Source organism: Rhopalosiphum maidis, chromosome 1, assembly GCF_003676215.2.
Source record: "Rhopalosiphum maidis isolate BTI-1 chromosome 1, ASM367621v3, whole genome shotgun sequence".
Lineage (NCBI taxonomy): Eukaryota > Metazoa > Arthropoda > Insecta > Hemiptera > Aphididae > Rhopalosiphum > Rhopalosiphum maidis.
In genome coordinates, this window is record NC_040877.1 from 23248224 (window position 1) to 23264849 (window position 16626).

General features: G+C 24.4%; 2 protein-coding genes across 5 annotated transcripts in view; one reads left to right on the top strand and one right to left on the bottom strand.

Moving 5' to 3' along the window:
- The window catches only part of LOC113550322 (glutamate-gated chloride channel alpha-like), an 88869-nt gene extending 83821 nt beyond the window's left edge, over positions 1 to 5048 (top strand). For both annotated transcript variants that reach the window (XM_026952068.1, XM_026952067.1), the window contains one exon: positions 666 to 5048. In XM_026952068.1, coding sequence (XP_026807869.1) covers positions 666 to 842 — 177 coding nt within the window. In that variant the 3' untranslated portion in view covers positions 843 to 5048. The remainder of the gene's footprint in view (positions 1 to 665) is intronic.
- A 3764-nt stretch (positions 5049 to 8812) lies between these two features.
- Positions 8813 to 12081, bottom strand: LOC113560615 (CCR4-NOT transcription complex subunit 7-like). 3 transcript variants are annotated; one of them, XM_026966601.1, is made up of 4 exons: positions 11795 to 12081; positions 9970 to 10056; positions 9623 to 9872; positions 8813 to 9494 (listed from the first exon to the last, which is right to left on the bottom strand). In XM_026966601.1, exons 2-4 carry the CDS (start codon positions 9971 to 9973, stop codon positions 9005 to 9007), a joined length of 744 nt encoding a protein of 247 aa, XP_026822402.1. In that variant the 5' UTR covers positions 9974 to 10056; positions 11795 to 12081; the 3' UTR covers positions 8813 to 9004. The 3 variants fall into 3 exon arrangements, with proteins under 3 accessions (XP_026822402.1, XP_026822401.1, XP_026822400.1); XM_026966600.1 differs by adding an exon at positions 11168 to 11236 and having other exon boundaries at positions 9623 to 10056; XM_026966599.1 differs by having other exon boundaries at positions 9623 to 10056.
- Between the last annotated feature and the right edge of the window lie 4545 nt (positions 12082 to 16626).

The following is a 16626-nucleotide window of genomic DNA, read 5'->3' on the forward strand; positions in this document are numbered from 1 at the left end:
CATAAACCAAACAACATTGTTATTCTATGTTAACCTATGGGATACCTATATAGGATTAATTTAGCAGTTTATAAACCTTGGGCCGCAAAGTCCTGAGTCCACGTGACATTCATGCCAGGGTCCTTACGCTATTACCTATTATTAATACCGAAATTTATACGAAAAATCCTTCTACGTTATTGTTTTTATTTTAAAAAAAATTCAAAACAGTATAGAATACATATAATCCAAATTGCCATTAAAGCTTTAAAGCTTTCGTCTATTGAGCTCAAAATTCAAAAACTGATGTCCAGATTTAATACCACTCTCGCCTCGCATTAAGTAGTAAAAATTAAATTTTAAAATAAATAAAATTATTTAATAATACATTTCTATGTAAAAGGGTTTTGTATCATACCAGCTACACTCAATTTTCCATCAAGAGCACTATAACACGGTACTTTTTTAGTACACCTACTTGAAAAAAAGATCAACAAAAAAATAACACAATACGTACCTAATACCTATACTATAATTATTTCAAATCCATCATAAAATTTAAAAAAAAATGAATTTATTTGTACAATGTAATAAGTAGTAATACAATAATAAATGATATCATGTCTATAACTAACTATTCGAACGGTTAAATTATAATATTGGTATTAATTTTTATTTTTTATCAGGAGGAACAAAATATTAGAAGCAATGGCGGCAACAAACGTAAAATGCCACCACACCCGATACGAATCGCCAAGACCATCGACGTTATCGCCCGCATCACATTTCCTACGGCATATGCAGTGTTTCTGATATTCTTCTTCATTCATTACACTAGTCATCCAAGCCATTGGTCCCAATAGGCATATTATTATGTATTATACGGATGGCTCAAGAAGCTCAACGTTTATATATAGCAATATAATAATAATTTGATATAATGTTATTTTAAATACGATCAATACCGGTATTGTTTACAACTTTACATTGGACTAATAAACTCAGGGGTCCAGTGAAGTTAATCTAGATCTAGAAACACAATAATTTAGGCTTGAGAAAAAAAATCTCATATCACGGACAAAAAAAATCTTTAAAATGTAAAAATATTATCAAATATCGATACTATATTAGCGTACCATTTTAATTCTTTGAACAAAAAATACAATAAAAAAATCTATTAAAATACAATTAATTAAGTAAAATAAAACATGTTCATTATTAAGAAAATTAGAAACATGAATATTGTTTAATATTTTGCACCTATTTTATTATTCAAAACATTTACGTAGATTTCTTAACTGTAACGTTGAATTGAATTTCTAAATTATTTTGGTAATGTGAATAAGTTCTCGTGTAACCATCAAGTCATATTTTAGCATTACAAGAGATAAACTTTCAAAACTCACTCGAAGAAAAAAAAATTTTAATTATAAAAGCACAAAATTACCAGAAAAATGTCAACTGGAATATAATGCAACCTGTCTAAAAATTTGGTAAGGAAATTTAAACCTAATACAATATTATATGTTATATTTGTAATAATAATATCATCTGTACAATGGCCTGCAGTGAGTTTAATAAATTACCACAATGTCGATGTATTATATAGGTATGAAGATTTTTTTGTCCGTTGTTTGAGATTTATTTTTTCAACATTTTTTATCCAATAGGAACAGATAAATAAATGATATCAAATATTATAAGTATAATACTATCGAGTATTAGGTATGCCGGTAAATGGTTGGGGGTTGGCGGTTGGCGTACAGTGTTTTTGTGATGGTATACTGCAGAAGTTATCGAACGACAGTTGTATACAGATATCAACGCATTGAACGCATTGACCTCATTAACTAAGTGCATAGGTACATAACGGTTTAAGTTACGGGTAGGTGAACTACGCGGATATTGTAGACTTCGAGGTATAATTCACGTATTTTATTTGATTGTAAATTTACACCAATGTGTCATATACTCATGTGATAATTTAGTAGCATTTATTTGTTTATTTTTATTGTATTACTATTTATTTATTTTTATTTTATTAGGTAATAAGTAACTTTTTTAGGATTTTAAATTATTATACGCATACGCCATACGGTATAATATTATAATTGCGCCTGTATGAAGTATCATACATTTTACAGTCTTACTGTTTGAAAGTATCAATTATTAACAAGTCTCTTGGACATGTAGTAACATTTTTTTTTTTTTTGGTATGTATTCTTATTGTATAACATTTATATAATTAATGAAACGTGGAAGTGCTTACTTACCATAGTTTCAAAAAATATTTATCATCCAAATATGATAGATACTTTATTTTTTGGTTCGTCAGTTTTACGAACGATACTAAAAACAACAAAAAATGTTATTAAAGTTTATCCGTTACGATAAGACGTAGATACATATCTTGGTACATTTCGCCGTAACGTTATATTTCTCAAATGAGTATCATAAAAAAAATTTAACATAAAGATCAAACGCGCCTAACCGAAATGTTTGATCATATTCGTGTAAAAATAGTCGCATAGCCGTGGACCATAAAAAAATTATATTTACTTATAGGCAACTGTTGCAAAATATACAGGTTAAACATAGTCTCTTTTCAAAATGTTTTATTATACTAATATTATAGATATGCTAATTATACAAGTATACAGTATTCTAATAGAATAATAATAATTGATCCGATACGAAATCATTACAATTTCTATTGGTTATTTTTTCATTTATCATCATAGCTCAATAATAATTTATATAAATAGGTATATATTCCGTTATCTGTAGATGAAAATTTTATTAATAACACTATTTCGATCTGTTAATAATTTCGGACAATCAGAACCTTGTATATTATATAGTGTACGTCTGGATCTTTTAACCATTTCAAAACGATGCTGTAACTTAAGATACACATACGTGTAGGTACAAATAAAACTATAACAGATATCATTTTAAATACTACATTATTTTTTTTTAACACATCAGGATTAGATTTTAGACTTTTTTAAATAATTAAATACCGCCTTATTCACGCTTTGTTTAAAACGTATACATTTGTCAAATACCACGTAAAATTCACGTACAGGGTCTAGTGTATATTTTTACATCCAATTCTTTCAAAGATTCAATATATATTATCTTATTTGGAAAAACCATAAATAAAGAAAATTACAGAATAACTACTTGTCGACAAAATGCATCACCACTATACATCCTGTATTTGTACTTATATATAATATTATACTAAGCTAATATAAAACATCATAAACTATACCTATTTTCCATATTTTTGATTTTTTTTTTTTACGTTATAATTATAATTTTTTACCAAATTATTCCTTCAGTAAAAGTTTGGAGTTCGAGAAATGGACCAACTTATAGTTTATATTAAATTTCGATTTTTTTCATTTAAAAATATGTATGCAAAATATAGTCACACACCAAGAGATTCTTTAATACGTTGTAAATTGTACTCTGTTACGTAAGTAATAAAGATTAGATTAGATATTATATTAACACTAATTTTTATTCATTCGTTTAAAATAAAATGTAAATTTTTAATAAAAACAATAAGTAGGTATAATAGTACTATACAATATTGATTATTATATAAAAATAATAATAATAATACTAATAATAATAAATTGTATTAATTTCTTATTTTTTTAACAATATTCCTATTAGTACCTACGGTGCCTACCCATAAATGCAATTTGCGCTGTTTGAGGGAAAATGATACGAATACATGCACATTCATATAATACGACAAAATCAACTTGGCAATATACATAATTTATAATTTATACCTAACCAAACTGTAATTTTTCTTTGTACCTAGGTGGCTCGTGGCTAAATACTTAAAATAAACATATGATGTCCTTAAGTTTTAAATCATTACAATAATATTCGTAATTTCATCTAGGTAAATATACGTTTAACGACACGATGTATTACCTTATTAATTAATTCCATTTAATTATCACACATAATACAAATTATTTTTCATACTGTGTTATTGTTACACCCAGTTACGTGTTTTACAACAAGCTTTATTTTTTTACCCGATGACCACCTTACTTGGCATTTCACAGAAATTCGAGAAGTATAACATGGTATTCGATTTGCGGAGCCACGTGCGTTCAAAACACGAGAAATCACTTAAGAAAAATGAACTTTTGACTCTAAAAGGTCAACAGCTATAAAATTTACATGCACCCCGTGTCGTAAATTATACGTATAAAATATTCTTTATCAGTCGCGGCGCACATGACACATTATACATAAATCACATTTAGTGTGTGACACAAATTATGTATTTTTTTATCATCTTCTTGACGCAGATTGCATTGTAGGTACTCTTTAAAATATTAGTTTGTATCAATACATTATACAGTAAATATCATCAAAATTCTTGTAAACTATTTATAAAATTAACATCAATACAATTTTATGATTTAAAACTTAAAACTATACATTCATGGCGTAAACGTAGAAAAAAATGTTCATAAATGTCATACTATTCATTTATAGGTCAGGTAATTAATTTTTTGTTCCTGATATTTCGAAGGAGGTTTAAACACCCAAACCCCTCCTGCGTTCGCGCCTGCATTCATATAATTAATACTAATTTGAATGCATAAATATTACATATTGTATTATAATATTTTGAATACATTATAATTTAAAAATTATAAAATTGACTATTCCAGAAATGGTATTACAGCCTCTTGGCTTTTATATAATTAAATAATTTATAGAAAAACAAGACATATTCAAAAATTCATTAAATATATAATAGGTAGTTTTTAATTTTAAATACCCTATTTAAGCCATGTAATCAAGTGTATAATTTCAAAATTTAATATTGCCATACCACTTCTGTGTATGCCGTTGTATTTACTTGGTTTTACTAACGGTTTAGATAGTAGTTTAGTAGGTATAACAATTTGTTTCATCATGTCTTATATTTTCATAATTATTGTGTTTCTAATGAGCAATAATATGAATTGCATTAAAATCAAACTTAAAATAACGTTGTCATTGAATTATTAATAAAACGCTTTATTGTATAGGTGTAACACTTATTTATCTAAAAAGTAAATATTTTTATATTTTAGATTGGTACCTACCTACCTATATAAACAATAAACATATAATATTATACTCGTTAATCATAATCATTTTTTTTTCAATACGACAAGATTAAATAAATTAAACAACTAAATAAATGTTATGAATACTATATAATAAATTTATAATAAAAATGAGAGTTATTCTAAGTTTTATTATTTCTATTTTCCGCTATTACAAAAAGTATTTAAACTTATCTATTTATTATTTATTCAGCTAATTAAATACACAAATTACAATATGATATTATATATTATGATATACAATTTAATGATATTAAAATTACCTACCCGGTTGTTAAAAAAAATTATGAGCAAAATATTAAATTTACAACGAAATGTTGTTATTTTGGCAAACTATTGATTTATTTTTTTTCATATACCTACTTACGTAATATATTTAATAATACATTTTGCTAATCAAGTTCTGGAAGATGTAAAAAATCATTTTTATATCTATACGAAAGAAGTAATAACTAACGAAAAATAAAAAAAAATTTGTTCATCAATTTTGAAAAATAACCAATAATAGCTCGTTTATAAAAATAATAAAGTATAACAATTAATTTGATTAAATTAAAATATAGCCATATAGGTACAGCAACCTATACCTAGGTACCATATTCATCTTTATGTCTAGGTAGCCGGTAGGTAGGTACCATTTACAACAAAACAATTTACAATTCATTCGTATAATATTATTAGCTATTTAAAATGTATTATATTTTATACTAAACTATTAGAAAGGTAACTATCTCGTTTTCATTTTTATAGTCTAATATTTTAATCGTTTAGGATTTGTACCTATTTACAATTTGTTATTATGGCGTAATACATACCTATATATATATATATATATATATATATATATATATATATTTAGCGAACTCGATTTTACACTACCATACAATTTGCAATCATTACTCATTAGTGTACGTCATTCTGATTTATAAAAAAAAGGGATTCTAACACCATTGTAGCTATAAACAAAATCATCATGCGTTTTATAATGCCTATTGGCTAATCGTATAATGAACAACTTTTATTTAATATTTTTTTTAGGTAGGTACCTACTATATTATTACGCTATATTATTAACATAGCTAATTACGCTTTTCTTCTTTTTTATATACAAAAACAACAAGAACGACATTTAAATCATAATCGTAATATATAAGTGCCTTTGTGTAGTTATATTGTTTTGCGAATAATGCCATTGAATGGTTGTAATTCAATATTGTTTATCAACATTATAATAATGGATCAACGGGTATATTTGTAAATTACAAATTGTAATCAAAGTTTAGTGGCACATTGAGCGTTATGGAAAACACAATATTTCATTGTTATGTGTGCGTATATTTTATTTGAGTATTTTTAAGCAGTCAAGCATATCAATTTACGCTGTGTTATTATTTTTAAAATTGTATAACTCGTATTATTATTATTATTATTATTATTATTATTATTGTTATAATAATATATATATATAGTTGCATTTGCATATAATGATTTTAATTTTTGTTAGTTCGTTTTACAATTATTATATTATGGCAATTATTAATTTGTTTTTAAATTTTTTTCTGTTAACATTGTTCTTTTCTATAAAATATAATTTAAAAAAATGATAAAGAACGTTATTGCTAAATGCTAATCGTACTCGTGAAATATTGACACATTTTATATTATCAATAAACATACCAAATAGGTAATAATAGTAATATGTAATATTACAAAATTTATTATTATTATTTAATATACATAACTAAACTTTAAATTGTATAGTTTACTGTTTAAAAAATAAATTAATAAATTGCTTATAATATTTTAACATATTTGGTAGTCTTAGATTCAATTTATATACAATTTATATATACCTAAAAAATATACATAATTATGACTTTAGCTGAATTTAGATTTAATATAATGTTTAATTTAATATTAATTTTCTTTAAATTATAGAGTAGCTACATAATTTGTTGTTTTTCTTAACTAAAAATAGTTTTAAAGTACTTTTTTTTGCATTTGTTATTTTATACACAGGTACTCATTTTTCTTGTAATAAAAATATATACTTATAGATATTTATATTATTACATAATATATTATTTGATACACATTAATTGTATGATTTATATAAAGATGCATAACATATGATATTAATAACAAGTAATAATTAATAAGCAATAAGTTATTATTAATAACTATAGAGCAAGGATTTTTATGCACTAAATATTCCATATAATAATATTTAAAAAAACATTTTTTTTTATAATGAATTATGGAAAAAAAAACCAAAAATAATTATTTGATTTGCAAATTTAACAACTCATAATAATAAGATATATACTTAAATGAAAAAAAAATTAAGGATTTTTGAATAAATTATTATATTCTTAAAATGTTATTGATAATTAAAATGAATTATGCATTTCCAGTTTTTAAAGCGTCACAAAGCTGTGGCGTTTATCTGTTAATATATTTGATGTCAACTGAAATTATTTGGGCATATTTAAAGGAACTACATATTGTAGATAGGGACTTAATAAATATATTTTATTTATACATGTCAAAGTTTATCATATTTATATTACTAATTATTGCCTACAAAATGTATTTTTGATTTTTACTGACAATAAAATCATGCATAATACTTTTTTTTTTTAATTTTCACTTCAATATACAATAGCCATTAAATTTTCAGAAGTATGCAAAAAAAATTTCACCATTAATTTCAAACTATTATGATTCTCAAAAATTACTGACAAAAATCCAAAAATATGCAATTGCATAGAAATCCATGCTCTAGTAATAACCAACCAATAACAATATATAAGGTGTAACAAGACTACTTGACAAATTTCCTTTGCAAATGTTACTATATTTACCTGTACATTCATACCCACTTCCTAATAAACTTTAAAACTTATATGTTATTATTTTAAAGCACATAAAATAAATTAGTTACTTAATTTATAAATATTTATTTATCTACCTGAAATAACTTATTTAAATAAAAATATTTTTAATAAATTATAAAACATAATTTTCTGGATAACAACATAACATTTTTGGATTCTATTCTTATTTTAAACTATAAAAAATAGTTATAATTATGTTTATACATCTCAATGATTATTAATTATAATAAAATGTTGAAATTTTAACTTCAATTACTCATATAAAATGTAAGTATATGTACGCTAAACTATTTTTCTTAGTTTCCAGTAGGTAATAACATTTATGATACGAGGAATCCGATATTACATTTTCAAACATTATATAATTATATGATAAAATACAAAATTGTATACATTTTTAACTACTGTAAAAAATATACATATTTACAGTTTTTTTAATAAATTTAACTTCAATACTTATAAATAAAAAGGAGATTACTTATATTTTTTGATATTTTTAATGTCTATAAGAATAACTTATGAGAAACCTTGTAATAGATTTTATGCATTTATTAGATATCTAATCTAACCTTGTGACAAAAGAAGTTTATCTTACTGAAAATAAATTATATTAACACCAAACTTCTACAAAAATCAATATTCTCATTATAACTAATATATTCTTTTATTTTCTTAAGTTAACAAAATGTATATATTATTTTTAAGTACTTTACAAAAGAAGTACAAGGGTATTAAATTCACCATTTTCATTTTTTTTTTTCTATTATAATTATTCTAAACTAAAGATATTTCAATAATTTTTCTAACTTTGTTCATAATTGGTGAATACAAAACTTATACAAAATAAATAAATAATAGACAAAATATTTTAACTTAAATATTTCAATTTGAAACTTAAAATATTAATATTACTACTATAGATATACATAAAAAAAAAAAAATGACTAAAGGAACAAAATATATAAGTTTCATTTACAAATTAAATGGCCCTTCATTATCATATCGAAATTGACCATTGTTCAAAGTGGTAATACCCAAGCCGTATAAATGACCACAGTATTTTTTACTGTCGATCATTCCTTCAAAGTACATATCTCTAATTTTAAAAAAGGCCATGCCTGTTAATAAGGAATCACTACCAGCCTGATGTTGAGGCCCAATACGCTTTAATTCCAGTTGATCAGCCACTTCTTGCAGACCGCCCTTCAAATTTTTACAGCTCTTCATTAGGTATTTGATATCATACACACAGGGGAAGTACAGAGAAAACATCTCAAAGAACTCAGATTCTTCCTGTGGAAGTTTTTCATCAGTCAACACTTTAACCAAGTAACCAAAATCAAAACTACTGTGGAATGTCATCCATTTTAAATTATCCATTAATACTAAGCCAGATGTTATTATGAATTCAGCAAAAACTATCGGTTCAATTCCATTCTCTTCATGATTTTTGAATTGTATTCTGTAAAACAAAAATTGATTTCAAGACATACACCATTGTAAAATTATTTTGTTTATTTATATAAATTGATACAATTTGGCTTAATTTAAGTAGTACTATACAAAAATTAAAATTAAATTATCAATTACCTGGAATTTGTCAATAATTCTATACTGTCTTGAGCGTACATGTCTTCGGACAAATTAAATTTAAAATTAAACTGCCATGTTGTATATTGGCCAGTGGGTGTCCTGCCATCTTCATCAAAAAATGAAAGCCCTAATTGAATGATTCTCAAAAGATCAACATTGCATCGTAACAACTGATATAAATAATCAGCAGCCGTCTTGAAATCGCCAATTGGTCGGGCTACGACTCCAGGAAATTCAGTATCCATAGCTACATAACAATATTTTGGCAATAGTTTTCTAATTGATGCAAATTCTTCTTCTAAATTATGAGCCCATACATCTTTTATACCAAAATTGGGACATACCCATGACTGTAGTTCCGGTTCTTGTTCATCTACTTCAGTGGCAAGTGTTAGATTATTATCAGACATATCAATGGTGTAATGCTTAACCTGTGTAATATGTATACATATAAGTCTTAACAACTTTTTTTTTAATTTATAAAGTTGTATTAGTTTGTATTTTTTTTAAACATTAGATAGATACCAACCATTATAACTATTATATATGACTAGAAAGGTTAAAAAACATAAGAAAAATAATGTTCTTTTTACAACTTTACTGCATTTTTAAATATTACAAATTTTTGTATATTAAAATACAAAATTAAATTGATTTTTATGTTTAAAAATTGTATACATAATACTATTAACACATATTTTTGTTTAATAAAACAAAATTAATTTAATTTAAAAAAAAAACCTTCATGTAGGTTACATACTATAAATTGAATAATTATTTTTAATGAGTATGTATTGAATATTAATATTTAAATTAGATAAAAAAATTTAAAAAATATTGTATAATTAATAATTAAAAAAAATGTTATGAATTAAAAATTTTTAAAGTTTATTCTCGCGTAAATGAGTATACATATTATAAGTACTTTGTGTTCAAGGTTTTTTTAATACATGTAATTATGTTTTCACTCATTTTTTTGATTTGTAGTGTATAAAGTTCTAAGCCTTGTAATTTGAAAAAAATTGTAAAATAATATAATTTATCAATAGAATTAGAATACTTGCATAAGTACATGTAAGCAAATGAAATTATTCAAAAAGTATTAAGTTATGTACTTTATACTACAACCACAATATAAACAAAATATTTATGTACCAGCAATCTGACATGTACCTATAACATAATACTAGTCATGTTATTATTTAAAAATTAATAAAAACAATAAAAATTACAACTATAGAAACTTTAACAAGTATATTAGCTTGTGAAATGTGCCTAATTATTAGAACTTTCACTAATATGAAATTAAATAATATGTTTACCAACATTTATTTTGAGCAGAATAAGGTTATCTAAATGTTGAGAAAATTAGAAATGAGAATGTTAATTACTTTAAAATCTATTGTTTACCAAGCTGGTAAAATAACATTTTCTGGGCAAATACTCATATGAAAGTATTAACATTTTATTTCAAAAACATACAATTAGTTAAAATATTAATTAAGTGTTAAAAAATAAAGAACAAACACAGAAAACACTAACCTAATAGCAATAAATGATTTGAAATAGTTTCTCATTTATACTGATGCAATTGGACAATTGAACAAGAAGCTAGACGTAACATTTTATTAACTTAAAAATCATAAAGTACAAAGATTAAAAGATAATGAAATTGGCACATAAAATACCTACATTAAACAAATTTACTAACATAGACAAAGGATGTTTATATAAAATAAGACAAAATGTATTAAAGTTTTTTTTAATATTAGCATGTGAATATTAATTGTTAAAATTAAATATTTAGGTACAATATATAGGTAATGTAATTAAAACACCACCAGTAATATTTGACCTCTGTAGTTATATCATTGGTGTTAACTATTTAAACTTTTAAGTAGTTACCATTCCAAGGACCTCTATTTAATTTATAAATAGTAAATACCTTTCTACATAATAAAACAGTACCAAAAATAAAAAAACACGATTTATTGATCATCTATCAAATTAGATAATATTAGGTACCTAATACCAGGTACAAATTTAAAAATACCTCGGCAATTAAAAATATAAAGTCAAAATAATTAATATCAACATTAAATTGCCTAATAAATAAACTACTTATTCTTAAAAATTAGAACAAGCTACACAATAATTTATTATACTTACCAATAAATTTGTTTTTGATAACTAGGTTTGATTAAAACTTAACGAGAACACAGTGTAATACTAAATAGATACCACCTTAATTATTAATGTTTCAATCATATTAAAATGTTCTACACATTTTAGTCGTCTACAAAAATATCCTTGAAATTTGAATCGTGAAACAACGATACTGATATACTACTATAATAATATTAGTAATAATAATTGTTAAATGACTAGAGAAAATCAACAGTAATAGTTCAGTTCGGGTACCTATGAGAAATAAGAATATTGCTCATAAAGGAATATTGGTCCGTCGACTGTCGAACATCAATTATTAACTAATATTTATTAATTTATTATTACTGCTTATTGGCTATTGTTAATTTATATTATTATATTATTATTATTATTATTTATTAAGTTTATTCGAGATATTACGTATTACGGGAAAACACGTAGTAGTCGAGTGTATAAATAAACGAGATAGAACCATTCAACCATATTATTTAAAAGATACTAATGCGAATAAAGATTATAAAATTCTGATTATAGTTAATAGTATATACATAAATATTACCAATAATAGAGACTAAAATATTGTGTGTAGTACAAAATGCCAAGTGTATAATACATCAATACGAAATTAAAAAGTGATCTGTACCTAATGCCTTGTTTTTTTTTTCATTTAAATTATTGATTGATTAATTTATATTTATATATATTTTTTGTAAAAATATCTTTTTTGTATAATATAATATGTTACAGTCTATAATCAAAATTCTTAAATTTAACATTATACCTTGTATCATTATATTTTAATTCTTATTTATGGCTTTAAGCATAATCATATTTAATTATATTTTAACAATGATATTTATTTTATTATCATAAAATTCAAGACGCTGCGGTTTTGCATAAGCCATAAATAAAGTTGATTATGAATAGGTTCGCCTGGGCAAAAGTCAAAATATGACATTTTGCTAAAATATTGTGGTATCGTGGACAATTCGCATTTTGTCCAAGTATTTCTGAGGTTTGCCCGTAACATATAATGTGTATATATAGTTAGGTTATCCTTAACTATATAAATGCAGTACTCGAATTGGGAAAAATAAGTAGAGCTCAATCCAACGTTTAAAAAACTGTATTCCAAGTGCACAATTATTGAATTATTTAACACAAATCCGTAGGGCCCGTGGAGGGCTTTTCCTTCCACAGTGGCACAGTCCCACACCCCTCTCAACAACCTTACTTATATTTTAGATACCACTTTTCAAATTATTTAAATTCTAAACATAATGTATTTTGATAGTAATACCTTCATGTTACAGTAAAAAATAAAATTAATAATAATAATCAACATACATAATTTATTCAATATACTAAATAGATAACAAAATTAATAATAATTATTGTATATGATAATAAAAATTGTAAAATTCGTTATACAATTGACGTAATTGAAATCCACATTTTAATAAAAATTATTTTGGACATAAGTTTGTGCCGTCTCCACGTTTCAGTAATAAAATATAGTAGGGATATGCGCACCCCCCCCTCTTAATTTGAGCATTTTATAAATTACTAACGTAGTAACGTACTACATACTATTTCTGTAGAAACTTTGGCTGTTTCATGTTTATGTGTATCGACTTATTGAGTATGACTACATACATTTGTTAATGCGAAGTTATGTATAAAATATTGTGTAGTATACAAAAAAATATGAGTTAGTCTCTGACCTACATAATATATTGTAGGATATAGGAGTGATAGGACATGCGCCTCCCATTCACCCATTTCGCACTTCGATCCACTTCGACCGGACCTTTAACACTATTAAATAATACCTAATTACAATATACATTCAGACCATTCAGTAGTCAGTATAGACATTAGACTGTATAGTTATTAGTTAATATTTACTTTGTAATACACCCTGCGACACTCATTTTTTGTGTCCGTCTTACACTCTTACAAATACGTAACGTCATAACTAGGATTCTGATTTGAATAAGGCAAAAGCATTTTTTAATATAATAATAGAAAAATAAGTTTTGTATACAAATGTGTGTCATTTAATACTTAAGACGATAGATGTATTTTTTGGGGGTTTTTTTACTTATAAAATATGCCTTTTTTGTGTTTATATTTTAATTAATTTGATAGTACACGACATGCGTACAAAATACAAATCGATAAGATCTTCTGAAAACGGTGCATTGACGTTTTTCAATTATTTTTAATAAGTTTTATTATAGGCGATATTTATCGATATCGCTGAATACTTTATTGAGTATTTTCCATTTGGTATGGCACTATGGGCAATTAATTTAAAGTTTATAAAAGTACCCATTCTACCAATCTATGTTCATAATGCGTAGATACTAGATTCAAAATGGTTCGTCAGTCCGCATTACTGAAGACAGTTTATCTAAGTATATGGTAATGAATTTTTAATTTAATACAAACTAGTTAAAATGTACAATATACAAACTATTTATTTTTTTAATAAATTTAATGCTTTTTTATTAATTATACTACGTTTAAATCAGAACCCTAGTTATAACCTACTATGAAGCAGCTTCATTGAAGCATATTGGTAAGAACATATACCTATATACCTAAGTACCTATTATATCATTTATATCTGTATTAGACTGTCAGGTTTTTATAATAATTTTGTAAATTCGCTCAAATATTAAAGCTAACAAAACTAGACATTAAGTCAAGAACTACTGAACTTGAATTTAATATAATAGGATAATACGCAAATACACTAAGCGCACATCTTATAAAAATTGTGGATTAGGCCGTATCTGAGGGAGGTTCAAGGGGTCCGGACTTAGCTCCCCAAAATTGCTTAAATAGTTTACAAATATTTAAAATAATTAATTATTTTTAACACCAACATATATATTTTCAATCATAAATGGCTTTTACTCCAATTTAATATTTATATTTATTGACTGTTTTGTATCATAATATATAATATATTATACTATAGATTTATAGCGTCTAATAATAGATTGTTATTGATCTGTCAACAATATTATATTTATGTAAATTAAAAATATTATTATAATGTGTCCAATATCCATAAAGATATTACATTTAATCCCAAATAAGTATTAAATCAGTTTGCTCTTCAAAAAGATATGAATATATTATAATTTAAAATTTAGGTATTGTATTTGTGCAAGTTTTATTTTTATCACTTGATTTTATTTTTTATATTTGTTATAATGTAACTATTAAAGTACTAACTAGTCATTAGTGTACTGTAAGGTGACAAGATGTCAAAGTAATTTTGTTTATTTGATCATATTATCTTTTTTTATATTATTTTTAACCAAATGTCAAAACCTAAATTGAGTAGATATACAACTATATAAGTACAATATATATTATATATACAGGTTTTGGACCTCCCCGCAGAAAAAAATGTCAGGATACGGCCTTGATCGTGATTATGGCTTCATTTTAAACATTGTAATACAATTTACAATACTTGTCAAGCTTATTTTTTTTTTCAAATTTAATAGGTATTTATTGATAACCATTTAACACTTGTTCAAACAATATACATATTAATAATAATCTGCATGTGTCTCCGTTGCTTCAAATTATTAAATTATTAAATAATAATTAATAGTTATGCCTAATGCCCTGATGACAACGAATTTTGGTAAAAAAATACCCAGATCTATCATATATGGTATCCAAAGAAAAAAATTCGGCATAATATTTACGAGGTAAAAATATACCCGATGCATGCATGTAAATGTAAGTGATATCGTTTACTGTTTAGAGGTAAAAATATGTCAATAAATGTAATACAATTTATATATATTAAACATTAAATAATTGATTTATTATATTTATTATTTAAAAAATGTGTTTATTAATTTATTTTATTTTGTAATAAGTATTAAAATAACCCTATATACTTTCTTTTTTCTTCTAAAATAATTTATACAAATGAAAAAATGTCCAAAAATAAAAATATTATGTTCTTATAAGGCTCACGCGATGAAGTGTGATGGTAATACGAATAAACAAATAGTTTGGTTACCTACCTAAACAATAAACAATACCTACCTATCTACCTACTTTATTGTATAAACAATAATATTATACAACTTGCAACCGTTGTCTGTTACTATATTAATACACTTAATAATCGGTCAATGACATTGCAAAACGAACAGTAAAAAATTCCACATAATTTGCTAAAGGAATTAGTGAATTAAGTACAGGAATAATAAATAAAAAATGTCTCCTGAAAATATCGTGAAGAGAAAAATTATTCATAATCGAAGGAAAAGTGTCCTGAGGCTGAGACTTATATAGAGCATTATATATTATGAAGGTAAAATAGTCTGGTAATACCATCTGTAACTTATTTATACATCTATGTATAATATAATATATATACTTTACTTATGTTCAATATTTTAGTATACCTTACCTACTATTTATAATTTTAGATAACAATATTGATTTTACAATGTATTTTTATCTGCCATACCACTCGTACCTTTTGATCTTTTGGGGCAGTAAAAATGATTCGATTTACAATTTTGGAAGTGGTTTCTGGTTACAAATTGGATTTAGTTAGTACTTTGGAATATCTAAAGTAAAAATTCTTAAACGATTTAAAAATAACCTAGAAAAATCAAAAAAATTAAGAAAAAACGAGAATTTTTTACGTAAAACTAATACCCAGTCGACTAAATTAATGAGTAAATGAACCGCAAACAAATCAGTCTTCTTTTCTTTAATACATTCATACCACTTCTATACAAGTATCAACCACCCATAAACAAATTCAGAACAAGATTAATAAT